This window comes from Aquila chrysaetos, chromosome 2 (assembly GCF_900496995.4).
Source record: "Aquila chrysaetos chrysaetos chromosome 2, bAquChr1.4, whole genome shotgun sequence".
NCBI lineage: Eukaryota > Metazoa > Chordata > Aves > Accipitriformes > Accipitridae > Aquila > Aquila chrysaetos.
Genome location: NC_044005.1, coordinates 1,486,171 through 1,513,840, shown reverse-complemented (window position 1 = coordinate 1,513,840; position 27,670 = coordinate 1,486,171). Strand labels below are relative to the sequence as shown.

Sequence of the window (27,670 nt, the reverse complement as noted above, 5' to 3'; positions counted from 1 at the left end):
AAACATCATCTCCTACATTTGTCAAGGATTTGCCTTCTCAGTGAATTTCAGATCAGAGAAGAGTCTGTGATGCTGATGTCCACAACTAAGAGGCCGAATATCCTCACAGTGGAACTATCTGCTTCACTTACTGCAACAAGTGCATTCTACTTTTCTGAAAAAAACAAAACAAAACAAAAAAACAAAAACAAAAAAAAACCCAAAACCCCATATGCTAAATTCACTAGGAAAGAACTGTTCTCTCAGGACATTCCCACTGGCAGTTGTTCTTCCATTTGCAAATTCTCCAAGAAACAACAGTCCTTGGCTGGTCAGCTTCTACAGAAACACTCAATAGGAACAGCAGGATTTCAGTCTGTAGTGTCAGAAGTACACAGTCAGGACTTGCACGTCTCTGGTTTCTAAGGCAATTAATACTTCATTGTCACACCAAGATCGGCCCCTGGGTTAGGTAACCAAAGCTGAGCCTGAGAGAAAGATACTGATCATAAAAAAAAGGAAGGGGTGGGGGGGGGCAGGGAATTAAGCATCACATCACAGAGTCAACAGTTATATCCCCAACCTTTGGTCTCTTCCTGCAAACATCTCAACAGTGTATGGGAGAGGACTACTTTGCTATTTTTCTAAAATTCTAAAAGCCCAGAGGTTCCCCTTTCCTGCCCGTGCAAAAAGGACCACAATGCTTATTTCACATTAAAGTTGGAATGAGAGACAACTACAAGTAGAAAAATATGCTCCACACAGACCCCTGACTCAAATTCAGATCCTGCTTTAATTGTCATAGCCATCCCCATAACAGGTCTGCTCATCTACCTTTCTCATAAAGGCTTGCCTCAGCAATGGCAAAATTGTGCAGCTGTCAACTTCCAAAGCTGGACTTTCAATAACAAAATGAGCCATGGCTTTTGCACTCCGAACTGGAGCCACTTTGGAATGACCTTGCAGACACCCCTGAATAAAATGAAAGATCTGCCTTTCAAGCACGGTTTGAAAATATTAAAAGAGAGTCACAATGAAGAAGGACTAACAGGACACGAAGAGCAGTGGGGAAAAAAGATGATGAAGAGAATAGCTGGGAAAGAGAGCCCAAGTTAACAGCGAGAAGACATACGAAACACAAACTTCTTTAAAACCTATACTGCTTGCATCCTACAGGGCCGGGTGAAGCTACAGCGCATCAGGACTGCTAGCAAAGTACCGCCGGTTCTGCGCAGGGACCCTCGCCGGAGCGCCGCCAGCCCGAACCGCCCGCCCCCGGCACTGCCCCGGCGGGCGGGCGGGCGGGCAGAGGCGGGGGCCGCCCCCGCCTGTGCCGGGGCTCGCCCCCCCGCCCTCAAATCCCTGGGCAGGGCGAGCCCTTCATAAAGCGGCAAGGCGGCGGCAGCGCACCCAGCCCGCTCCCCGGCTCGGCTCGGCACGATGGAGACGGGCGGGTGCCGCATGGGCGGCGCGGAGCCGGGCGCCCCGGCGATGATCACGCTGGAGGACCTGGACGGGATGGCGGAGGACAGCCCCGACTCGGCGTACCACAGCAACGGCAGCAGCCTGGAGGAGGAGGCCGAGCGCATGGAGGACGAGGAGCAGGAGCGGCTGCTGAGCTACTGGCAGAGCGTGGGCAGGGGGCACCAGGTGGACGTGCCCCGGGGTAAGAGCCGGCCGGGCACCCGCAAGCGGGCAGCGCTCGGGCCGGGCTAAGCCGCTTACGCCCACAGCGGCCCGCTGGGCTTTAGGGGGATTAGGGAGGCGGCATCGCCGAGCTTACCGGTCGGTACCGTCACCTTCCCCGTTACTCCTGACCTTCAGCTGCAGGGCGTCCCTCTCGGCAGCTCCGTGTGCCTTAGCCGTGCCGGTGACGAGTTCCCCTGGGGAGCCCCCGCACGCGTTTCACGGGGGGGGGCAGGGCCCCGACACCTGCCAAGAGAGCCCGGGGGAGCCTGTCCTCGGGGCTGGCACCCAGCTGCCCCCCCCCCCAGAGAGGGCGCGGGGCAGGGCCGGGAGGAGCACGGTCCCCTTCGCCTCCCCACGGCAGCGGCAGGGTCTCGCCGGCCAGCGGCGGGGAGGCCGGGTTAGGGACGCCTGGCGCTAGCAGCTGCGGCAAGGCTGGCTCTGGGGCAGGGCTAGGGCTGGGGAGGTGCGCGGTGCGCGGCACGGGGTACTGCAGCACACGGCCGTCCGAGCCGTGCGCGCTTCCCACGGACGGAAAGTCTGCGCGGAAGCTTTGCACGGGGCGATTCGACAGATTCTTCTAACCTAGAGAAGCGGCTGTAGTCGTAGTGGATTGACCTATTTACACTAAGGAGGACTGATGCGAGTTTTCAGTCTCAAATTGACTACCTGCAAAAGCATTCTTCTTAAGAGTATCTCCTGTACCTATCCAAAAGGTTAGTTCTTTAAAGAAAGGCGGCTGAATTGAAAGATAGCACAGAGTAAACAAGTAAAAAGGATCAACTTTGCTTTTTGACACTAAGCCTCCCAGGCTTATCTTATTAAGAAATTGTTTCTTTTCAGTTTTGAGAAAGACTGAACCATCTGAAAGACTGTAACAAGTCAGGTAACTCACAACAAGCAGCAGAGAGTAACTGCAAACTTAGGTCAGAGAAGTAGAGAGAGATCATTAGCGTCTCTGCTGTTCAGATAAATCACCTTCTACGAGGACGGGAAGCAGCAAAACCTTGAACAAGACTGCACTAGACACTACCAAAATGAAATGACTGTTCTTTAAAAACTCTTTCTATATTCCAACACAGCAAAGAGGGTACAACTGCCTTTTCATGTCACAGGTAGAAGTCTTATCTTATCTTTCTAATGTTTTAACAATGAAAATTAACACCCCATCAGGTACTAAAAGAAGGGCAAGGTCAGACTGAACAGAGTTCTCTGGCTTGCCTTGTCCTCACTGCCCCCTTATTAGGGGGGCTCTTTGGATGCCCTGTGCCAGCAGTGCCATCCCATAGTTCCAAGACACACGCCAGCAGCCACGGGTTTGAGTCTGTAATCAGGACATCAAATCTGAAGGCTTCTGATTCAACAGGGGCACAGAGGCAGGGGGAGAGGTTTTAACGCGTGCACGAGTGAGGCGTGAACACATGGATGCCAAGTTGCTCCTTAAGACTAGCTTTGTGTAGCAGAAAACAAGATTCCTTCCCACAAAATTATCTGGTATTCTGATACGTAGTGAAACAAGGCATTGAAATTCCTAAGATTTATGAGGCAGGATATCAAGTCCAGGAAATATGTCAAAACCAGTATTTTACCACATTTTAGTTACTGTATTATAAAAGGTTTACTTTGTAGCACTAAGCAAACATTACAAAAATCTGAACAGAAGATTTTTCTTCAGATATTGTCCAGGGCTGTATGTCAGGAGGGGACTGCATCTCAGCTAGAACAGCCTAAGAGAGTGCCAGATGAGTTTACATGGTCCATTCAAAGTTCAAGTTAACTGTTAATATCCATGTTTGGTATCCAGTCAGCTAAAAGTGTACTTGAGCCCCAGGGAACACAGAGAGGCAACAGAGATGACTTTCTGGGAGGAGAAATCCTCCCTGTCAATAGGGAGCAGACCACCTCTCTCGACTAGTGTGCCCCAGCCAAGCAGCTGCTGTCACTGAAGCCACAATGCATGAAAATAGAAGAACTTTACTTGGCTGACTATTGACTGCCAGCCTGGTAACCGTGCAGGCAGAGCACTTGAGACCTTAATAACAGAATGTGTATTTCCTGTAGCCCAGTGGTAAAGTCTGCAAAATAAGATTATTACCATCCCTCTCATCAATAGCTCTGGACTGCCACAAGCTTTGACACCTGTTTTGTTCCATGGTGACAATATACCTTCAAAAAGATGATTTGCTTTGTAGCTTTTGTTAGCACCTTTTAAGGTAACAGGAACACTGTAAGCATTCTAAAAAACCTAAGATTTTGTGAAATGTGAACAGATATTGCAATTTATCACTATTAACAAGATCTTAATCCTATAGACTGACTGACTGGCCTATGCCAAACCTTGCAACAAAAAGGTAAAAGAAAACAGAAGGTGCAGAAAGGTATAATCTAACTTTCTTGGCTTGAAAACTCTATTTTATCTACTCACAGTAGAAGCAAAAAACATGCTACAGCAGTTAATTTTAAATTTCTCAATTCTAATTTCAGTGTAAGAACATTCATTAATAAGCAAGCTCAGGAAAGTTGCTACCCATCAAAACCATCTACTTGCTAAAGCGTAAAGTTGGCTAAAGATACTCAGTGCACCAAGAAGCATGCTCTGAGGTCAAGTACCCTGGCTCCAGATCAAACTTTAGATCTGAATTGCAGGTGGTTTTCCATCAATTCCAATGCACCTCCCCCTGCTGAGGTTACCTCACGTAAATGGCAGCAAGGCTCTACTGGTACAGAGGCTGCTGGACAGCCAAAACATCTGTCGGCTGAAGGAAGCGTGCGGGGAAGGACTACAGAGTCTCCACCGCTGGGTCATCCCAGTGGTGCAGCCTCACGCTGAAGCCTACCCCAGCCCAGTACTGAGCCTGCTGCTTAAGATGGTGCTCGTAGACACCTCCCAGAGCTGTTTCCCCGATTATCCTCTCCAAGGTGCATGTCTAGGGGTTCTTTTCAGCATGAAGATTTTGGTTCCCAGCATTACAAAGGCTGTCTCCTCTAGAATGACAGAGTTTTGTGTGCATGTACATTATTTAAGGGCACAGCTGACAAGTACGTCCCACTTCAGCAGCACTCCCAGCAGGTCCAATCAGACACAAATTAAGACATGCAACAATTTAAATACTGTTCAATCTTGCTGCTATGAACAAGTCTTGTAAAATGTGCCTTATCTATATAAATCCCTTTGTAAAGATTTGCCTGTTTCACAATACCTACCTATAGTAGCAACTGTAATCACAATTTTGAAATTGAATTAAACCAAGCCTTTACCTAGCTACGCTGCTACAACTCATTGTGCCTTGTTTTGTCATACCAGTATTCAAGTCTGCAAGCTTGGACTGACAGATGACATGGAAACCAAGCAACTCACTTGCTTTTGGGCAGTATAATCTGAAGTATTTTACAGGTTAAAATATTTATAATCCAAATGTTATACCATCCTGCCTGACAGGTGTGGATTCACAAACTGAAGAATAAAACTCCCAAAAGGACTTTAATTAGTTGTAATCCCTATCCTGTGCATTAATATGGAAGAAAAAAAAAAAAGAGAAAAAATATAAACCTCTCCACACTTATCAATAAAGGAATCTAAAAACAGAGTTAACATTTCTAGAGTCCTAAAATGTTTCCTAATTCTTGAGTACTCTGTGGAAAGTCTAATGTACTTTTATTTTTCTCTCAACCTCCAAAGAGATCAATTTTACATGTCAGTTATTACTTAAATGTTTCCCAATCACATTTAAAAAAAAAAAAAGTTTAGAATTAACTAAAGTGTAGCTTTCTCCCCCTTATTAAAACCATCTTTACTATTCCAAATAGTCTTAAAGCTAAAACCCCTGCACTGGATGCCAGGAGATGTAGGTTTGATTCCCAGCTCAGCTACAGATTTACTGAGTGACCTCAGCCAAGTTAATTCTCCTGCATCTTAATTCTCCTCTTCTCTGAAACATGGATAATGCTCTTTTCCCCTATCATCCTGCCTTTTCCACTTAAGATGCTGAGGCACTTAAAACACCTAAAAGAAGGGCTCTTATTTCAGTTGAAACTTTAGTCCTTTTCATGCACGTCTGATATATACCATGAGGTAGTATGGCAGAAATTCACATCCAGACTTTCAAACACTGTACATAAAATTCAGTTTCTAATCCTCTATCAAAGTACACAAATGTCTGTATTACTTCACCTTTGAAAGGCAAGGGACTAACTCTTTTGGAAGAGAGGCTTTCCATTCCTAAGACTAACCTTATATCCAGAGTTTCCAAGCCTGTCTGTCAGGGATCAACTTCTAAGCAGAATTTATTTATGAACTGCAGCTAGAACTGATGTCAAGATAACCACAGTTGCAAATACACCTAATCCAACCACATTTAAATGACAAAATTGTAGCAGAACAGAAGTACTAGAATATGCTAGTATTATATACGCAAGTATAATATATTTTCTCCTTCTATCCATCTGAGCTTGGCTGGAAAGTGTACCATTAATACAGACTGGATGATTGGCAGTGTCACTACATCTAGAAATAGAGAACAGGTTCGTTATTTAATTTCTTACAAAATGTGAGAATCGTTCAAAAAGTCACAGCACATTTCAGTTCCATCTCAGTATTGGCAAGCGAGCATGCAGGTGCTTACAGTTCTTCAACAACAGTCAACTATTAACACTCTCCTTCACATAATGAGCCACCAAAATTTGAGCTGAGATCAGAAGTGATGACACATTAGACTGTACTCCGAGCCCTTCTCGTTTCAAAGGGCAAGACGACAGTCAACGGTAAACATAAGAAGCATGCAAAACACAGGGTGTCCCTGTTAGTCAACTTAAGTTAGTACGTTCCATTTAATCTTTACTAGTGCTTTATGGTAACTATGACTATTTGAGAACATTGAACCACTGTATTTCTTTCTGCCGGGTGTAATGGAACCTGACAAACAGAACACAAGTTACAAAGCTTCCTTTGCTCTACTCCCACCTTTATATAAATTATGTTTGAACTTTGCTAGAATGTTAATATTCACTCTAAGTCACTTCTGCCCCTTCCAAACTGAAATAAAAACTTTCAGACAGCACATACCTATGAAACTACTATGCAACAAGAAGAGATTTGTGTCAATTGACACGAATCTATGTTCCAATTTCTTTGTTAAATAATCACGTCTTCTTAAGACACATTTCTTCATTGAAGTATACATTGAGGAATTTTAAGTTTCCTCATCTTCTATTTCTTTAGCTTAACAGGACACTTTTCTCCTCCCTCATCTATAGTTTCAGCACTTTTCTTTTAAAGAAAGTATAAACATCTATTTACACTGAGTAGGTATAATATGTAGAATTAACCAATACAGAACTATGAAATAATTCAGGTTGTAAGGAGCCCCTGGAGATCTGTAGTCTAACCCCTTGTTAAAAGCAGGGCTAGTTGCTGAGTTAAGTTCCTAACTTTCGGGTTTCAGGTTGCTCAGGGCCTCATCCAGCTGACTTTTAAATTTTTCCAAGGACAGAGGCTCCATAACATCTCTGGGCCCCTGTCCCAGCGGTTGATCACTCACACTGTGATTTTGGGGTTTTGGTGGGGTTTCTTCTATACCTAATCAGAATTTTCTGTATGGCAATTGTACATCTGCTGCCTCTCACCCTATCACTGTATACCTCTAAACAGAGTCTCAGTCTTCTCTATATCCTTCCACTACGTGGTGGAGACTGCACTTTGATCCCCCCTCCACACCCCACCTTCACTTTCTCCCCTCCAGCCTGAGCACATCAGGTTCTCCCAGCCCCTTCTACACTCCATCCTGCCCTAACCAGCTGGGCGGCCCTCCACCAAAGTATCTTGAGTTCATCAATGCCGTTGCTGTACCATAAAGTGAAATGCAGCTTCATGAGCACCAAACAGAAAAGTCACCACCCTTGACCGGCTGGCTGCAGTCTTGCTGATACAGCCCAGTGTGTGTCCTGTTCTGTGCAGTCTCCTGAAGCTACAAACAAAAGTTCACATTCTCTTGTACTTCTTAATTAAAATATTTGTTTGCGTTTTATTTTGAAATCCTCTCCTGGCAACACGAGCGCAGGGCCAGGAGACTGGTCTCCCCCAAAAGCTTTCCCTAGACACCTGTGCAATTGCAATATACGAGGAGTGGGAGAGCGAAATCTGTTCCCAACAGTACAGAGACAGAAGCCAGTTAACCTTCTCCATTAATATTGAAGAGCAAACTAAACTTACAAAACTTAAACTTTGTTACAAAAACAAGGTCCCCAGACTCCTTTCTACATCTAAAATTGTAAATGTGTTATTTTGTTACAGAGATGGCAGAGCCAATTCAGCAGCTGACCAGAAATAACAATCCCCAGGAGAGACAGACCATCCCATTTACTCTGATCCAGCGCAAAGAAAAGGTACCGTTTCCCTTCCCAGTTGAGGTTTTAACAGTGTTTTCAGTATTCATACCTAGCTTCCAAAAATATGTTTCTTTATAAAATTATTTTAACCATTCAGGATTTTTAATATCATAAGTGCAAAGCATTATAACTGGATAACTACATTTCATTTTTAACACCTCACCACTCTTACATGTGTGAATTTTTCTTTTTTGTAAGGTAGAAACTAGCAGAAATGTCAGAAGATGGCAAGGAATTAAAGTCTTTGTGACGCTTTACAATTAATTTAACAAAACCCCCTCATATTTTGACATTTGAAATAAAAATGCCTATTCATTTAAATCAATGCACTTGCTTCTTTGCACAATCATGTTAACAAAACCTTAGCAAAGAATACTTGAAAGAGATTAATATCTGACTTTAAAACCAAACATGTGCTTCTGTATCATGGATCATTATTAAACAAAGCAGCAATTTACAAATCCATCTTATCAAAACCATCTTACCCTCTAACGAAAAATTGAAACTGATGTCTAGCAAATTGTTTACAGCTCAGGAAATGTGCAAACAAGTGTCTAATCTTAAATACATGACAAGCCAAGAAAATCTTTACTAACCATGTATAAGGAATTCTCATCACATTTCTTTTAAGTAGATCTATATAATTCAAATTTATAAATGTCACAATTTGATTGAGTGTATTTCATCTAAATAGCCTGGGACTCCTGACTATTTATGCTGTAATTAAATGCTTGAAAGCAATTTCTTAGTACTACTGTAATAACTGCAGATAAAAAATAAGGTTAATCAGTGTTAATTCCAACTAAATGCTTAATACTGCAAGCCCAAAAGATGGCAGTTCCTTATTTTAAAGGAGAGCTACCTAGAAGTCTGCTGAAATAAGTTTTGGTCCCAGATCAGCAGCATATCCCTTCTTAATTCATACGAGGAAGGATTGAAATTCACATGTTCCTTTCAAGATCATTTTACTGACAGTTGAAAAAAGATGCAATTATTCTTGTACTCAAGTAAGATGCACACACTGCATTGGTTTTGGATATCTACTTATTATATACCAGCTTGGACCTTGAAATGAAGCACATGTGAACTAAGTATTAAACAGAACGCACTTAAGGTATAGCTGACACAGACTTAAAATCTGATTTCTCTATGCTGTAAGTAAAGCACTGGAATATTGTTTGACTTTTATTTGTTTGCACGGGTTTTTTAGGTGATTAACTTAAAATACAAATTATTATCTTACTGTGTTTGCAGCTTGGAGATCTGCTTTACGAAAAACGTCAGTATGGAAAAGCCAAGTGGGCTTGTATAAAAATGAAAGAAAAACAGTATGAACAGAGCATATGCCTTGGATTCATGAAGCTTATGAGGTACATTTGTGAGCAGAATTCCTCAGGTAATTGGTACCCCAATCTACGTTAAAGATAAAACATTTTATTTATGCACTAGCTCCTCCTAATTGGGAAGATACTTTCATGAGCTTCTTCCAAATACACCACCCTGTCTAGAGGGATGTTTTCCTGTAATACAGCCTTTCCAGCAGAGTCTAAACCAAAGTGCTGCTCCCTCTGCATACGTGCTAGAAGAAAACATCTGCGGGAAACCACCACTGTTTCCAGGGGCACTGTGACCACTACAGCTGCCTGAGAATTGATACTGGCTATTTTTGTAGGCTGTCAGCTATACATTAGGCTTTTGCTACAGAATTTTAGTGGTTTAGTTTTCACAGCAGTACTGAAATCACATATTCTAAAGAACCTACTCAGAGTGTAATGCCAAAAGAGACCATAATGTTTTGCCTCCATTTTAGTTTATGATACTTAACTTGTGTATGTCTGAGTGGACACCAAAAATTTGTGGTTGAAGCATATTTTCCAGAAAGATAATCCAGTTTTAACTCAAGTACTTTAATGGCAAGTCCGCCATGTCCCTGATAACTTGTGCCTGCATGAAAAATGTGCACCTATTTTCCAATCCAATTTAATCTGGTTTTAACTTCAGCCATCAGTTCTCATTTTTTTCATCCTCCAGTTGATTAAAAAGTTTTGCAATGCCCAGTGTTTTGTTCCATAATAGTACATGTGTTGCAATCAAGTCAACCCTTAATTTTCTTTCCAAGAAACTGAAAGCATTGATCATGAAAGCTTTTCCTTAATCAGGTATCTTCCCCACTCTCTCCATTCTTTTAACCCTTTAACATGGTTTAAAAGTAATTTTGGCTCCAGAACAGTGCAGTTTTGTTTTCAAACTGTGTACAGAAGCAAAGTTCCCACTCCTAGTCATCACTGCTACCTGCACAGTCAAAAATCACAACCTTTTCCTATAGCACTGCAAAAAATATAGCAACGTTTGGCAACAGCAAATCCTAAATGAATTCACAATACAGCCCCCTTGTCTTGCCTACATTGTTTGTTCCTAAACATTTAAAACATGATACAAGGTCAGTTTACAAGATAAACACAACCCTCTTAAGAGGAGGAAAGAAGTTAAGTAAAACTCCTTGCCCTACACGAAGATAGGAGAGCTCACCAAATACCACATTTTAGACACACATGCACACATATTTGCATGTGTAGATTCTAGAGATATATACACACACACAAACTACAAGGCATAATAAAATGCTACTTCCACTTGGAATACACAAACCCATTTTCTAAAACATCCTACTGAATACCTTTTCATAATGAAACTCTGCTCTGTGGTACTCACTTTGTATTATTCAGTGTGAGTTCAGAAGTCAAGCACCATATGTAGACTTCCATTTGTATTTTCTAAAAGTCACGTATGTCTCCTCAGGACTGTACTTGGGGATAACAATACCCATTGTGACCATAGTCCATACAAACGAATCTCAATCGGAGATGACACAGTCAGTGACAGTAGCATACTACCTGCCTGAAGTGCTGCAGGACGAGCCACCTCATCCTTTTGATTCTGACATAATAATTGAAGAATGGCCTTCTACTATTGTGTATAGTAGGTAAGAAACATTTTGATTTTGTTCTAGTAAAAATGGTAAAAAGATGCAGTTTGCAATTTGGGCACGTTATGTCTTTTAAATCAAGTTCTAAAAGCTAACAAACAGTAAAACTTGATTTTCAGTAATTGTTAAAAGCTGCCTGCTTTATCAAACTGGGATATTCAGGAAATAACGGTTACCAACTTGGTTGGTAAAACGATGCATCTGTAAACGTGAGATATAACAGCACCTCAGAACACAGACTATTCTATGTAGCTGGGGAAAAAAGTCTGACATATCAGTGAAAATGTTAAGAAAAAATTGTTATCTGTTTGAGATCAGTCACAGTCAGGTAGTATCATTTGTGAAACATGACTAAATAATTTAGAAGGAGGCATGTTTTAGGCTCTGGAAAAACTGTGGAATTTAAAAAGAACTTGATATGAAGTTGATTGTTACAGGAGCTTCAGAGGAATCACCAATGAAGACTCTATAATGAGAGAAATAAACCTGTTGGCGGAAATTCTGGAGAGTCCCGAGTTATGTTTGCAGGACACGTTCATCATTGCAGGATACACAAATCCAGCTGCTGCCAATCGACACAATGAGATATGGTTCCTTCAAAGACCATAGCCTCTCATTTCTGATGCTTGTCAGTCACAAGAATCAGTTCTGATTTACTGGCAGAATCTTACAGGTGAATCACATGAGACTAGATGTCAAACCCTCAAAGATTTTAGAAATGTGGCTTTTAGTCAGTTTAGCAAGGCAATCACTCCACCTTAATAATCAATGGTAACACCTGAAACATACACCTATGTCAACTTTCCTATGTCAACGTCACAGTTTTTACACAATTTTATGGAGATTTTTAGCACTTTAAAGGTTAGTTCACCTTATCTTTTTTTACAAGATAAGGGAGACAGAGACCTCTCTCCTCATCCACTTATTAGCATCTCTAGACTGCTTGTGGCTTGGGACGGTCCTAGGGGAGATCCTGGAGCCCATGGCCTGGCCTGCTCTGGGTACCTAGTGCTGCACCAGGACACAAAGTCCCTCTTGGGGCTTTCAGTGGGACACACATTAAAAGCACCTCACACATGCAGGCTATGCTTCAGAAAAAGAATGCTCGGGCCTTAATTTCTGAAGAAAACTACCAGATGTAGACCACTGAGATTAAACCAATGAGTAAGAGTAGGCCAACACTGACTACTTTTAATGTCGTCATCTGTGGCGCAAAGATTCTTAATGCTTACCTCAAAAAGCGTTCAACCAAAGTACTTTTAACCTTGAGAAGAGACCAAGGTGGCAGAACAGTCCCAATGGTGATTAAAGTTTTGATAGCAAAAGTTATAGGTTACCTTAATCACACACTCATAGTAATCCCATGACTATATTCGGCATTCCTAAATAGAAAGTGGTTATTCTTAACTCTTCAGTTTTCTGGACACTTTCTTCTTACAACTTTGCTGAATGTTAAAACACCGCAGCTGAAGTAATTTGTTCGGTACTTTTCACACTCTTCTGGCAGTACCACACTATTAATGTTCTAAATGATACAAATATTTCACAGAATCACAGAAAAAAATTCACCCAGAAGTGACCTCTGGCAGTCACCTGGTCCAGCTCTCCGCTGCACTGCTGGCAGAGCAGGCTGCTCAGGGCCTCACACAGTCGGATTTTGAACATCTCCAGGGATGAGGAGCCCGTAACCCTTCTGGGCCCTGTTCCAGTATTTGACCACCCTCACTGTGAGAATTTTTCTTCCCAATATCTAATTTTCCGTATTGCAGCTTGTTTCTTTTATGCTTCATCCATATCATAATTCTTCAAGTAGACAACTGCTAGTCTAGCACACTGTGATTGAAAGACAAGCTCACATAGTTCTACAGGCATCAGAAGGTCTGAAAGCAGCGTTCATGCTTTGCTGTTTACTACAGTTAAAGAGCACCTACTGCACTTTAGAATCGGGGTAGCAAACAGTTTTGCTCTCAGAAATCCCTTCTTAATATGTCCCGTTACAGACCTGATGGTAGAGTTTAATCTTAATAGAAGTAAATGTCTTTTTATATAAAATTTCATTAAGTACATCACCAGCGTTATTTATTGATTACAGGGTTTAGGCTTTAAATAGAGCTTTTGTGTTCTTCAGTTCAGTTACAGCATACTAAACGGCAACCAGAGCCCGTGTCGGCTAGCTTACAGTAGAGTTAACTGGCAAACAAAATGGATTTATGTTGTACTTCTGACTGAATAAACGAACAGGTCTTGAGAGCTTTAAGGCTCCCGGTTCCACACGGTGCTCTGCTGCACCACACTGACTGCAGGCTTAACCCGAAAGCCCCGGCTGAGCAGCAAGGTCAGAGTGCCGGCTGGCCCGGCCGAGCGTGCTCACGCGTGGGCAAGGCGCCTTCTGGTGGCTGCTGCCCGCAGAGACCCCTCGGGGAGACAGCAGGGCGAAGGGGGGAAAAAAACCCAAAACAACAACAAGAGAGAGAAAAGCCTTCGTTTTGACACAAGCAAACTGATAGTCTTTCTGAGGAGGAAAAAAAGAAAAAAAAAACAACCCCACAAACACCACACAAAAAAGGCAGTCCTCACTTTCTTCTTCTGGATGTCTGATATCCCTAGCTGTTCAGAGACCCCGCGTGAGTCCAGCACAGACATTTGTATTGCCACAAATTAAATGGATGTTAAACTGATGGGGGGGAATCTCAAAAAAGACTGTGGGTTTGGGATCTTTCTTACTCTAGCCAGAAAACTATCAAAGCTGGTTTGCCACGTGACAGCACAAATGTCACAAATGAGGAACTACTTTGTCCAACGTGCCAATTTAAATGCACGTCAAAGTATTTCTTTTACATGCCAATTTAAATGCACATCAAAGTAATTCTTACTTAACAGAACAAGGCGATGAAGGTACCTGTCATGTCTTTTATTCCTCTCAATTTGTTCAAGATACAGGATCATAGCCGGAGGGGGGCCGGAGGGGAGGAGAGAAAAAAAAAAAAAAAAAAAAAAAAAAGAGAAAAAAAAAAAATCAGACTTCCTTTTCAGTATGTTGGATTATTTCCTGTTTGATTTTTATTTATTTTGCTTTTCATTTATTTTTAACATTTCCTCAGACTGTTGGAAATGCCAGCCAGTATTAAAGTGAAAGCTAACAGGTTAATGGAAAACAACAAAAAGTTTTTAAAAACCGAGTTGAGTAGAGGGCCCAGGGAGGCATTAAATAACAGGTTTTGTTTTGCCCTCACACCCCCCTCCCAAGATTTTTATAAGAGCAAATAAAAACAATTTTCACCTTTGACAAGATTTTATGGCAAATTAAAGAAGCTTCTGGAATTTGATTGCTTTTGCCAGCTATGAAAATTATTTTAATGCTTTGGCACAATAAATGTCAAATAGTTATCGGAAGTAGTTAAATCCTCTCGCCATAAAGTACCAGTTTGTACATAGTTTACATTTTAAACGTCTGTTACAAAAAGCATTTGCTGTATCTTATGTCTCTTTCCATAGGCAATCTTCACCTAAATACTTCTGTGACTCAGCTACTTGTGGGTATGTTATAGAAACATTCTTGTTACTGAAATATAAAACTAAGGTATTTATCTGAATGTGCTGATATCCTAACTGCAGCAAAGTGTTCAGTGTTGTTTTATGTAAAACTGTGAATTCCAAGATAGTATTTATTTTGACTTACGTTAGACAGCTTCTGCTGCTGAGAACCAATTAATCTGAAGTTTGAAGATACACTTTATGGCTATGGATCATTGTACCAACTTCTGTAACTGGCCCTCACAAGCACGGGCACGAAGAATTGTGTTTTTTCACTGACACACAATAAAGTTTACTTAATAGTTACACTAGCAAATACCAAGGAAACATTACTATTACTCAAATACATCACTTCAGAAAGTTTGGAAACATCATGTCAAGCATGATTACCTAACTCCTGTTATCAGAATAGGCATTTTATTATTATCCACCTGTGGCTCTATTTTCTAAGCCATTAATTAATGGATTTTCATTTTTAATTTGAAGTTATTGGATGTCCACTATTCAAAGGAGATAATAAAACAGAATTCACCCATATTTTTGGAGGATTAAATGACGTAGCCTTAACAGATAAATGTTGTCCTGCATACTGTGTATTTTCCAAACAAGCATTAGTGCCTCAAAGGTTTATTCCAGCTATTGTGATACTCAGGGCCTTGCTTATTGTATGTATACGAATATAAACATAATTTATCCGGCATTGTTGCGTTGTGCTGTTTTACACTATCCTTCATTTTCACTGAAATGTCATCTTGTTTACTGTTACTGTTTGTCAAAATTAAAGATAATGATCTTACTGTGCAGAGTACCCCTGGCTTTCATTTTTGTAACGGACATACAAGTCCTTTTGCTATCTCTCCTTTGAATGGGAACAGCAGAAGTCACAAGTTGCTATTCTGATTTTACAAAAGCCATTTAAGCCCCACATTTGAAATGGTTGCTCTAAGACCCACAAAACTTAAATAGCTTTCAAAAGAACATACATTCTTTGAAATAAACATGTACATTTGGAGCTATGCATCTACGTGCTGCAGCCAGCAGGTCTGCTAGCAAACTCACTCCTCCTCACTGCAGAAGCCATCGGCAAGCCCATTTTTGTCAAGCGTCCAGCACAGTCTCCCCCAATTCTTACTGCAGCACAGACTGGGGTAGGACTCGTTTCAGAATCAAACTGTAGAGAAGCAGTACTTAACAAAGAGCGACATATGAGTTTTCTCCTAAATCCTGATGCCATTCAGAACATACTTCATGACTGATGCTTTTGGCAAGGGACAAGGATAATGCAACATGTACTTGTTGCTTCTCTGTGGCTGCACTCACACACCCTGATCTCAAGCCGACCAGAAGCCAAAACACAGGAGTCCAGTAAACGGTGTAATTTAACTTCAGGGCATGGCTGAGGTCCATCGCTGTGCCACAGAAAAATGCACGACTACAGAAACACCTCTGCAGAAACTGAGGTACAGGAGCCACTTTTGAAAGCACTGAAGTCTCTGAGACTAAGGCTTGGCTTACCCAGGAACACTGGAAAAGGCTGGGGCACCATCCTTTTGCACCCTCTCTGTTGTTACAAGTCGTGTTTTCTAAGTAAAGCAGTAGCAATACAAATGCAAATACCAGATCAAAGAAAGGAAATGGAAACCACTGAAGCCACAGTGACAATTTAGTCAAAGTTTGTTTATATTCCTCAATTACAGAAGATTAGCCAAACCTATGTGCTTATTTCAGCTTAAATCTCAAGTTAAACACTTCAAATGAAATCCCTGCACTCAATACAAGCATCCAGAGGCACTTGTAGTGATGCAAAACTATCTTTAAAGTTCTTGCTAGGTTATCAGTGGAACTTCCTCATTCAAATACACTCTCAGGTTACTGGTTTGAAAACAGCTGATCCAATTCAATCTAGAAAAATGAACGAACAAGTTTACCTTCCAATGGTCTTCACACAAACTACAGCAAAATCATTAAACTTTAACCAAAAACATACTCTAAGGTCAACAGTCTGATACTAACTTAATCCTAATTTTTTTAATGTCTCCTACAAAAAAAGAACATATATTTTGAACTTTTCAAAGTAGTATTTTATGTAATACCATTTGTCTACTAGGAACTTACTGACAAGACACAGACCATTAAGTCATCATTGACTGGCTAACAGTTCTGGCCCCTGCTAATCTGTCCTATATTTGGACATTACCTACTGGTAAAAAAAGAAAAGAAAAAAGCTCTCAAGAGAAAATTAAAAAAAAAAAAAAAATCAGAAAAAAAACCCCAACAACAAAAATCAAGGAGAACTAAGTACACTTACAGATGACTTATAGCTCTAAAGAATATTCTTAATCAGAGAAAATGTTTCAGTCAATACACAGTTTTCGTAAGGCTGGCAATAACCTAGACAACACAAGCATGGCCATTCTCAACACCTTAATAAATTCAGCCAAATTAAGAAGCCCTCAGTTTAGGCCTCATGTCAATTTTGCAAGGACTCCTGAAAGAGGACAAGAAAACTAATTCAGCTGTAAGTTTTCCACCAGAACTTTTTAAGTTATGCAAGGTAACAGGCATCATTGGTGCAAAGTGGAACAGCAGCTGCTGTAGTTGAAACCATGTTTTTTTTCTTTGCCTTATACTCAAAGGCAAAGTTAATTGCATAGGAAAGTGTTACCTTTATAAGTTATTGCTAGTCTAGATACATACGTTAAAATAGGAAGGAAGATTATATATTTAGTGACACTGTCCATTTAACAACAAAGAAATGCAACAACTCACCCTGATGTAAGCATTCTGAATTTCTACCAATTCTTCACCAAGTGGAACAACAATTTTTTCCACTTGTCGCTCGTGAGAATAAGGCTGAATTTCTGGAGAATCTTCAGCACATAGCTCTATCTGAGCAATGAGTAAGTTGGAAATAACTTGCTGCACAGCCTGTTTGAGAAGCCACAAAAAAGACCGTATTTGCTTATTAACACTCCCAACAATGCAAGTCAGTATCACATTAAAGTAACCATTTCCATATTTTAGCATGAATATAGTTGTAAGGAAAAGGTACCTATTACCTGTAGATGAAAAATGAAACTCTCCACTTAAAGATCTCAAGTAGCATACAAAGAGCCAACATAGTAAGTTCATGAATGCAAAAAGCATACAATTGCACAAGGGCTGGAGAGACAGAACTCTCCCTTTGGCTTTGGGTGCACCATGAAATACCTGATGAGAAGTAACCTGGAGCTAGGAGCTTAAACTGAATTTGGATGTCCATCTGCCTTAAACCGAAAAGCTAAGCCTTACTTATATTTACCCAATATATCACACTGAACAGAATATGAAAGTCATTTTGCACTGAGATTATATTCCTTTTGGTTCAAGTAGGTTTGCAGTCTCAAAAACCAAAAGGTATTATTTCCTTTTATAAAGGTCAGGAAACCAATAATATAGAGTCTATAGCATGAAAAAGACAAACCCTTAACATCTAATGGATTGTAAAGAGATTCAGTTTTTACGTGGAATTCTAATAGACTTCAGTATCCTACACAACGTTCAAACTGGTATTAAACAGAGCTTTTACTGAAACTTTATTATTTCAAACATGCAAGTAGATTTGACTCACCTTTGTATCGCTGCCTGGTGTGGCACTTAGGGCCAAGATCCGAAACTGATTTGTATATTTGCTTAGTTCCCTTACAACCTAAGAATAGGAAAGCTTCCGTTAATATCCTTAAAGGAGACTATTTGCTCATACAAACCGTATCGATGAAAATACCCACTAAGTAGAAAAAGCTTAACAAAGTATTCTAAAAAGAATATACCTAAATTCAAATGGGAACCAAGAAGTGTTCACTTTATAACCATTTTATCCAAGAACACTTAATCTTGGTTAACTGTATTACCCCAGTTCCATTCAGTAGAACAACCTTGGTAAATTACAAAATGATTTTTCACTTGATTTAACAAAAAGATTAACAGCACACTAACTCAAGCGAGCTGCCAAAAAGTAAGTTTGAAGAACCACTCTAACAATAATAAAAAAAAAAAGGGCAAATCATGGATGATTAGTCCCATGAAATCTGAACAGAGATTAGATGACAACCACCATGACAACCAGCATTCAGTTGAAAAAGTTGCATTAGCAATTAGGAAAATGGCTGACTATTCCCTAGACTTCCCATGTTCTCATTCTACAACCCTCTCCAAGACCAACACAGGGACAAGTACAATAGCTGCTGAACATTCAAGCAACAGCCAAATTGCCTCCCTACTTCATTTTCCCACAGACCTGAACTCTGCCAGTGCTATCAGCAGACACTGTGCCTTCTGACCAACCACCTTGCGCTGCACAACAAAAAATTACAAGTAATAGAACAGAACATAAAAGCTATATAATACATAATAAGTGAACGGAGACTAAAGAGAAATTCAATTTGTGCTGATAGATCTCCTGAAAATCATGCAAAGGCAGAGATAAAACAGAGAACAAAGCCTGCCAATTTCACAGCCATGGAGACTGACAAGGGGCGATGGAAGAAATTTTTCTCAGCTATAGCCAAGACGACTCAAAAGCTAATGAATACAAGTCTTGGCTCTCTGTTACAGAGCGATTCTCATGATAGTAAAATATTTTAAGACAATATTTTTATACAGTATTTCAAAATAAAATAATGTATAAACTTAAATTCTTTGAAAATTAAGTTCCTACAGTTCTGAAAAATTATAGAAGGAAATTGCAACATTGGCAAACCAACATGTACTGTTTTAACTTGGCAAGCTACCAACTCTTTTCCAGCATGCCAAGTTCGACAAGCACTAAAACACACCTATTTTCCTCTAAAGAGGCCTAGTAAGCAATGAGACACAACTCCATACACATTCAGTCAATTTCTCCAGTATATAAACCTGTAACTTTCTTCTAAGTCACATACCGCTATGAGATTAAGCCAAGATAACACAACAAACTCTTTGCTAATCAAGACAAAACCCTATTTTAAAAAGACATCTTGAACTCATTTACTAAGATAAAGAACTTCACAAAAAAAGCCCGCACTTTTTTCTGAAAAAAATACCTCCCCCATTTAAGAGCTATTCCAACATAGCACAAACACACCAGAGTACACCTGCAAATACAAACACATCTGAAAGAAACAGCATAGTGACTTTTTTTTAAATTACCTCAGTCAAAAAAAATATTTTGAAACAAAAATCGCAATTTTATTCAGACATAAAAAAAATTCCCACCTCACCTTATCAAGTTTTAATACAGTTTTTACTTAAAAACAAGGCACTGACAACATAGAGGACTGTTTGGTCTCTTTCAAAGCAAGCTAAGGACCTAAAGGACAATCTCCCTACAGCAATGATGACAGTGACACTTTATGGAGATCCTGTAGGTGACTTTGGGGGAGGTCTTTTGTAATCGTGAGACAAGAGTGGGGTGGCTCCAGCATTACCTGACAGTAGGCGTGATTTCCAAGGGCTTTGTGGGCTTCATCGACAACCAAACATTTAATTTCTACAGCAGGACACGTCCCACGGGAAAGATCATTCACCATTATTTGAGGTGTAAGGAAGAAGACTCTCTTAGTAGTCCACAGTTCCCTCCGACTAAGAGCTTGGGTTCCCCCTGAAAGTTAAAGAAATAACATTTGCAAATTGTTCTGCTGAGAACAAGCCATGACCTGTGACCCGAGAGCAACAGCAGAAGGCCAATGGGGCTGGCAGACCCATGTTGGCTTTGGGAAAGGAGTGCCTTTTAAAACAGCATGCACCTTGACGCTAGTCCCATTTTCAGGAAAAAAGGGTGAATACAAGGACTAGGAAGATATTCTGCATTAAAACACTAAAGCCAGAACCACAGAAACAAAGGCTAGAAAGCTCAAGGTGCCCCCTAGGCTCCCCGTCATGGTTTAACCCCAGCCAGCAACTAAACACCACACAGCTGCTCACTCACTCCCCCCAAACCCAGTGGGATGGGGGAGAGAACTGGAAGGGAAAAGGTAAAACTCGTGGGTTGAGATAAGAACAGTTTAGTAGAACAGAAAGGAAGAAACTATTAATGATAATAGCAACAATAATAAAATTACAATAGTAATAAAAGGATTGAAATATACAAAACAAGTGATGCACAATGCCATTGCTCACCACCTGCTGACCGATGCCCAGTTAGTCCCCATGCAGCCATCCCCCCAGGCCAACTCCCCCCAGTTTATATACTGGCCATGACGTCACATGGTATGGAATACCCCTTTGGCCAGTTTGGGTCAGCTGTCCTGGCTGTGTCCCCTCCCAACTCCTTGTGCCCCTCCAGCCTTCTTGCTGGCTGGGCATGAGAAGCTGAAAAATCCTTGACTTTAGACTAAACATTACTTAGCAACAACTGGAAACATCAGCGTGTTATCAACATTCTTCTCATACCTAACTCAAAATCATAATGCTATACCAGCTACTAGGAAGACAATTAACTCTATCCCAGCTGAAACCGGGACACTCCTGCAGCCCTACACCTAATCTACACCATCGCTGACAACGGTTTGCGCTTAAAAGCGGGTTACGGATTCAGTCATTAAGGCTATTACTTCAGTAAGCAATAAACTGCAGTTCACGGGGTCTGCAAAAACTTTAAAGAAAAAAAAAAAAAAGCCATTATTCTTTGGCTTAAGTTTCACACAGAGCATGTTTTCTGTGCAGACATTTACACCTCTGTGTGGAAACCCTAGGGCTCCGTGAACCACAGGGCTGCGCACCAGAGCTCCAAAAACACGTTCCAGCGCTTCATCACCCTTTATATGGGTGACCTGGGGTTTTAACTATTGCAGAACTTAAAATTAACCTCTTAAAAATCTTCTAGTCCTAAAAAAAGACTCCACACACACACACACACACACACAGGGGCTTTTCACGTTTCTTGCCCTTTTCTTTCAGCTAAGCAGCCTCAACGTTTGCGGCTCCTCCGAGGCGACCCCCGAGCCCGACGCACCCCGAGGCGGAGCAGACCCGGCCCCGGCCCCGGCCCCGCCGCCGCCCTACCTGTCATCTCGGCCATGTGCCGGGCCGGGATGCCCATAACGCGGGCGCAGGCTTCCATCTGCTGAGCCACCAGCGGCTTGGTAGGGGCGAGGAAGAGCACCTTGCCGGAGGGAAACCAGCGGTAGAAGTTGTACATGACGACGGCGGCCACGAAGGTTTTACCCAGCCCGGTGGGCAAACAGACCAGCGTGTTCCCCAACAAGGCGGCGTGGGCCATGCGCACCTGGTAGCCGCGCACCGGGTAGTTAGTGGGGTAGATCCAAATGGAGCCCGCCGCCTCACAGAAACCCGCCGCCGGGCTCGGGTCGGCTGCCATCGGGCTCGGGTCCGCCGCCGCCGCGGCCGCCACCAACAACAGGTCATCGTCTTCTTCCTCCTCCTTCTTCTTCTTCTCCTCCTCCTCCTTCGCCGCCTTCCCGCTCGCCGCCCTCCAGGCCTGAGGTAAAGTGCGCTGCCGCCCGCCGCTCATCCTCCCTCAGGGCGCCGCCGCGCCGCGCGCCTCCCACCCGCTCTGAGGTAACACGCGCCAAGGCGCAGCGCCCTCCATTTTCTCTCGCCGCCGCCGCTTGAAAACCCCGCGGGAGCCGCCGCAGCGGACGAGGGGGTGGGACGGGAGGCGGCGGAGCCGCCTCCCGTCCCACCCCCTCGTCCGCTGCGGCGGCTCCCGCGGGGCAGCCGGGAAGGCTGGGCGGTGCGTGAGGAGGAGGAGGTGGCGGCGGTGGTGGCGGCGGCGGCGGGCGGGAAAATGGCGGCGGCGGCGACGGCGGGTCCGGCGCAGCCCTGGAGCGCTGAGGAGCTGCGGAGCGAGGCGCTGCCCAAGAAGGATATCATCAAGTTCCTCCAGGAGCACGCAGCCCAGGCGGTAAGGGGTGGGAGGTGTGTGTGTAACCTGGGGGGGGGGGGGGGGGGGTGTTTCTCTCGGTTACTCAGCGGCGTGCCTTGCAGTTCCTGGCGGAGCACAAGCTGCTGGGGCAGGTGAAGAACGTGGCGAAGACGGCGAATAAGGAGCAGCTCATCGCGGCCTACACGCAGCTTTTCCACACGCAGGTGCGGGGCCGGGGCGGCGGGGCCGGGGGCTGGAGGGGTGGGTGGGTGGGCAGCGGTTGACGGCTGCCGCCCCTCTCCCTCCCCTCAGCGGTTCAAGGGCACGGACGGCGCGGAGAAGGCGGCGGAGAAGGCGAAGCCCGCTAAGGTGGAGGAGGCCAAGGGGAAAGCGGCGAAGCCCGAGGAGGCCGTGGAGGAGGTCGGTGCGGCACCCCCCGCCTCGCGTTGTTTGGGTGATCGCGTGGGGCAGCCGAATTAAGCGGGTCTTCCAAAACCTGGTTGCGGCCAGACGGCCGGTGTTCATACCGTGCCTGAACCTTAAGCTGCTTTTGTAACTTGAATTAGTGATGGGCCCTGTGTATCTCTCCCAAAGCTTCAGTCTTGGCGGAAAACTGCGCCGAGGCTGCTACGTTTTCCCCAAATATCACAGCCCTGCAATAACACAGGAACATGCCATGCGCTAGCGCTGCACGTGCTCGTTCGGTGCCGTGAACTAGGTGGTTGTTCGGTCTTGGATGCAGTTGGTCTGAGACTAGTTAATGCAGTAGTCATAACTCTGTTTTTATAAACTTAGGGGCCACCAAAGTATACAAAATCAATTTTAAAGAAGGGCGATAAAACCAACTTTCCGAAGAAAGGAGACACTGTTCATTGCTGGTATACAGGGAAACTACAGGATGGAACAGTCTTCGATACCAATATTCAAACAAGTAAGGTCATATATATACACCGTTTGGCTTTTGGTGCAAATGCACGTAGAGGAAATTAGCCGGGCTCATTAAGCAACCTCGGGCAGGCATTTGCTCGTGGAAGGTGTGCGTGGTGGGAGTCCTGACAAACTGCTTTCACCATCGTCTCATTGAGCTGACTGGGGGTGTCCCTGCAGCCCGCTCCTGGAGCCTGATTTTTCCATGAGGTAGCGCAGGGCAGTATTTTAGGACTGGCTGGTGTCAAGTGACACTGCTGCATCTTGCCAGACCTCACGTTGGGCATTCTCCAGGCCATAAATAATGTGAAATGTGGGGATTTAAGCAGTGCTGAAACTACTTTGGAGGAAAGATGGTTCCTGCTCAGGGAGTTTCCCTTATCTATGGAACTCGAGCACCAACAGCGTAGTCAGCGTCTCTAAAAAGACACGTCTTGGTGTATTTCTATAATAAACTCTTAAATGTGGAGGTGCTGGCATGAGAGTGATTTGAAGTAGTCTGGTGTACCGTATCCACCGCAGACAAGTCTGCTGGTATTTCTGTGACAGTTTCTCGATCAAAAGATTTAACTATATGAAATTCTGAAATCCTAGAAATGCTTTTCCAGCAGTGATGTCACTGGAATACTGTCTGTGAGTCGTCATACTTGTATGATATTGTATGTTACCTGTTGACTTTTTTTGCTTCACTAATGTGTTTATGACTTGTACTATCAACTTCAGTAATTCAGAAATGAGTCTTTGAGGTTCACTGGATCAGTATCTGAAAGATGCTCATCAACTTTAGCTCTTGGTGCACCTTGAACATTTAATAATGTTTTTAGTGCACAGCACTAAATTTTCCCCTCAAAATCTGATAGTGGGCTAAATATAATGTTATAAGAAGAGGTATTTATATAAAGCATGATCATAGCAGTAATTTTAGACAGAAGTATGGTATATGCTGGTGTGATGTTAAAGCAAATCAACATAAAACTGTCTTTCAGGTTCAAAGAAGAAAAAAGCAGCCAAACCTTTAAGTTTCAAAGTTGGCGTAGGAAAAGTAATCAGAGGTGTAAGTAAACTATTAATGATTTCCTCAGAATCCAAAAAGTTTCCATTCTGCAGGATTTATGACCGGGGTGCAAATTTTGAGCTGCTGTTCTTGTTTCTTGTGGAGGTAAAAAGGCAAGTTGAAAGTGTTTACATCCACAAGATGTAATACTTATTCTTTACGGATGCATTCATCCATCTGCAGTGTCATTCCTCTTGTGAAGTAGCGTGTGGAAAACAGTGTAACAACTACGTGTTCCTCAGGACAAGCACAGCCTTTTGCACATGTCTGTCTAGTGCTTTGCACAACAGACAAGGTATCGGTTTCCCAGGGCTCTGTCAATCACTGCGTGCCTTCAGCGTGCTTTCGTCTGTCAGAAGGTTGTTTTCTCTCAGCATTTTTTTTGTATTTGCCTCGGAGCCTCTTCACGCGTAGTTCAGTTCATCTGTTAATTCTAAACTGGATGCTGAAACTCCAAATTCCTCTGGCTGTTGTACGCTGAAATGAGTTGCAGTTTGGTGCTGTAACTCCTCTGCTTTCTCCAGCACCGAGAGCTGAAGTACTGCAGGTGGAAGCTGGGGGGGGGGGGAATATCTAGGTAGACTAAAAGCACTCAGTAGAAGAATCGAGCGTTCTGCACACCCGTCTGTTAGCTTACATCTTGAAGTCACAGATGCTGGTGCAAACTTGTTGTGTGGGGAGATACCAGTGTATGTGCACAGCAGATGAGGTGCTTAACTCTTACCTCGCTGCTGCTGAGCCACTGGTGAAATTTGTGGCTGCCTGCACAATGTAAGAATGTAAGGAGGATCTTATGCTTACCTGACTTGAAAAAAACAAAACAAACCCAACCCAGCATAATCTTCCATGCTGCTGCTGTGCAGGAAAAAGGCCTTTATGGGTGACAGGATTGGAACTGGGAAGGGGAAAATGTCCCTGGGCTTGTGGCCAGTACTGCAGAAGCAGCAGTCGCCTGGGTTTTTCTTTAGTCTCTTGGCACAGCGCTCCTGTGTTTGTGTGGGTGCCAGCTATCTTCCTTGAGCAGCTACAGGACAGGAGCAGCAGCTGTTCATTGGGAAATGTTGGTACGGTGCTGAACTGAACACTGGCTTTGGGCAGCACGAGCGAGTCTTGAAGAGGGACAAGCACTAAAATAAAATTAGTCTTTAAGCATCAACCTTAAATAAAAGCTAATCCATTGATGCTGTGGAATGGTAAGGAAACATGAGGCAGAGAGGGACAAACCCCTTGGAACAGTGTCTGCAGTGGTCAGCTGTGAAACGCGTTCTGAAACTCTGAATACTTGCTTAGAAATGAGCGTGTTACTTCATGGGTTCACTAATGTCTTTACAACAGAAAAGCATGAACCTGCACTGCAAAGTACAGGCTAGCGCGGGAGCAGGGAACATCGGCTAAGGGGGAGTGTTTCCACAAATAGAAAGAATGTGAAACAACTGCACAGCGTACTCTGGGGTGGGTGAGCGTGCTGGAGAGAATGATGTGGCACTGCGCAGGTATTCATAGGAGCAAATGGGAAAAGCATTATGACGTGCACTTTTTGTTAAGCTCTCTAAGACTGCTGTGTTCTTTTGTTGTTTTTGTTTTGTTGTGTTTTTTTAGTGGGATGAAGCTCTCTTAACAATGAGTAAAGGAGAGAAGGCTCAACTGGAAATCGAACCTGAGTGGGCGTATGGCAAGAAAGGGCAGCCTGATGCCAAGTATCCTTCCACAACCAATTACTCATTAAGTAACTTGGAAATGCTTGCTGGAATAAAGTGCTTTATGGACAGGGATATAATGGCGGGAGCATTCACCTGTTACTCATAGCAGGCTTAGAACATTAACAATATAAAAAAATCCAGTGAACTTAATGGGTGGATGCAATTGCCCATTTGTTTTGAAGAAAAGCTCCTGCGGGCAGTACTGCAGAGGAGAACTTGCTATTGTTCTCTGCCTGCTTTTTTACTCTGGCTGCTTCCAAATGCTTATTCCTGCAGCACCGGTGGGGATGCTAAGCGGTGTAGTAGGGAGGTGGGAGGAAAGTTCTGCTGCAACTGGAGAGACAGCAGTGAAATCTTGGCTAGAACTGGTCCTGGGATACCACCAAAATAGGGGACTGAGTGAGTGAGCCTGCAGAGTGCCTTGGGCAGTCATGTTTTTTTGCCAGCACTTCCAGAGGAAGAGAAGCAATGTTCTCTCTCACTCGAATCCTGTGTCACGGTAATTTAAAGGATTGTCTAGACATTCTTCTTCCCTTTCTAGTACCATAGGACAGTCTGACTTCCTCAGAGGGAGACCAGCGACCATGTCCCAAAAATGGGCAGCCGCTTGGCAGTTTGGGTGAGACTCAGCTGCTCATCTTCAGTGGAATGGAAGTAATGAGAAGCATGTCTTAGTAAAGGCATATCTGCGGAACTGGTGCTGACCATCTCACGACAACTCGAGTCGGATGGTGGCCGCGGTTCCATACTAAACCCAAGACGTTCAAACGGGTCAGTGAAATATAAAACTGACACGTGAGAACAGGGAGAACAGGTGGTAGCTCGCTTAACCCTGGCCCACAGGGTAAGGGGCGGTGGGGGTTCTGCTTCTGAAGCTTCCTTAACGTGCGCAAACAGGATTCCACCAAATGCAAAACTTTTCTTTGAAGTGGAATTGGTGGATATCGAATGAAATGAAGAGTTTCCTTCACTGCTGGAAATCCATTTATGATCAAGAAAGCTTCTGACAATGCAGTTTTGCTCTTGTAACTTCAGGATATAGTTACAACTGTGGCCTTGTATCGAAATCAAGTTTGTTCTCCCTGCCCCCCAACTGCTGTACAGTAACATACCACTAAAGAAAACATAGTTTATACATGCAAGTGACTTCACTTTCTTGTGTGTACACTCACCTTAACACCTCTTTCTCCTACTATGGGGGAAAAATGGCATAGATCTCCAGCAAACTGTTAAAGGAGAAGTAGACCCAGGACTGTTTTTATTACCCCTTGCTGTACTGCGTGATCATTTACTGAAAAGCAGCTACTTCGATACCCTGCTCAAGCCTTCAGCAGTGCACTTCCCTTTCAGCTTTATCTTTTGTGGAGCTGCTGAGTCTTAAAACAGCACTCGCCCAACATTCTTAGTTAACCTAAAATATTAGAAGAGGGGAAGAGGAAAAAAATTACATTTGTATTCTAGGCATTGCCTAAGTTGGGGGCAGGGGGAAGGAAATTCCACTGCATTTCTCCTCTAAAGGTGTTTTACAGAAGTGTCAGGCACGATGCCCAGCCCCATCTTGAGGAGACCCACCCACA

The 27,670-nt window shown here is 43.1% G+C and overlaps 3 protein-coding genes across 5 annotated transcripts in view; 2 read left to right on the top strand and 1 right to left on the bottom strand.

The window, feature by feature from the left end:
* FANCM (FA complementation group M) overlaps positions 1 to 22,172 on the bottom strand; it is a 78,357-nt gene extending 56,185 nt beyond the window's left edge. Inside the window, exons 1-4 of one of the 3 annotated variants that reach the window (XM_030007380.1) lie at positions 21,590 to 22,172; positions 20,014 to 20,186; positions 18,180 to 18,257; positions 17,339 to 17,497 (exon numbers count right to left, since the gene is read on the bottom strand). In XM_030007380.1, the coding sequence (XP_029863240.1) occupies positions 17,339 to 17,497; positions 18,180 to 18,257; positions 20,014 to 20,186; positions 21,590 to 22,058 (879 nt within the window). In that variant the 5' untranslated portion in view covers positions 22,059 to 22,172. Of the gene's footprint in view, positions 1 to 1,111; positions 1,207 to 1,762; positions 6,253 to 17,338; positions 17,498 to 18,179; positions 18,258 to 20,013; positions 20,187 to 21,589 lie in introns of those variants that run through there. The other 2 variants (XM_030007382.2, XM_030007384.1) reach the window with 2 other exon arrangements.
* LOC115338661 (heme-binding protein 2-like) lies at positions 1,331 to 13,501 on the top strand. The gene is made up of 5 exons (XM_030007395.1): positions 1,331 to 1,645; positions 7,955 to 8,046; positions 9,304 to 9,445; positions 10,849 to 11,032; positions 11,473 to 13,501. Exons 1-5 carry the CDS (start codon positions 1,420 to 1,422, stop codon positions 11,642 to 11,644), a joined length of 816 nt encoding a protein of 271 aa, XP_029863255.1. The 5' UTR covers positions 1,331 to 1,419; the 3' UTR covers positions 11,645 to 13,501.
* Positions 22,173 to 22,283: 111 nt separating the features above from the next.
* On the top strand, positions 22,284 to 27,235 carry FKBP3 (FKBP prolyl isomerase 3). Its single transcript, XM_030007396.1, has 7 exons — positions 22,284 to 22,451; positions 22,535 to 22,636; positions 22,725 to 22,832; positions 23,208 to 23,343; positions 24,326 to 24,393; positions 25,993 to 26,090; positions 26,991 to 27,235. Exons 1-7 carry the CDS (start codon positions 22,335 to 22,337, stop codon positions 27,043 to 27,045), a joined length of 684 nt encoding a protein of 227 aa, XP_029863256.1. The 5' UTR covers positions 22,284 to 22,334; the 3' UTR covers positions 27,046 to 27,235.
* Positions 27,236 to 27,670: the final 435 nt, after the last annotated feature.

What these genes read in the sequence shown, in the direction of transcription:
- LOC115338661 (XM_030007395.1), top strand. Translation starts at nt 1,420, where the DNA reads ATGGAGACGGGCGGGTGCCGCATGGGCGGCGCGGAGCCGGGCGCCCCG. An exon ending in TGATCCAGCGCAAAGAAAAG is followed by an intron (nt 8,047 to 9,303) that starts GTACCGTTTCCC and finishes CTGTGTTTGCAG; the next exon opens with CTTGGAGATCTGCTTTACGA. An exon ending in TTGTGAGCAGAATTCCTCAG is followed by an intron (nt 9,446 to 10,848) that starts GTAATTGGTACC and finishes ATGTCTCCTCAG; the next exon opens with GACTGTACTTGGGGATAACA.
- FKBP3 (XM_030007396.1), top strand. Translation starts at nt 22,335, where the DNA reads ATGGCGGCGGCGGCGACGGCGGGTCCGGCGCAGCCCTGGAGCGCTGAG. An exon ending in CGATACCAATATTCAAACAA is followed by an intron (nt 23,344 to 24,325) that starts GTAAGGTCATAT and finishes ACTGTCTTTCAG; the next exon opens with GTTCAAAGAAGAAAAAAGCA. An exon ending in TAGGAAAAGTAATCAGAGGT is followed by an intron (nt 24,394 to 25,992) that starts GTAAGTAAACTA and finishes GTGTTTTTTTAG; the next exon opens with TGGGATGAAGCTCTCTTAAC.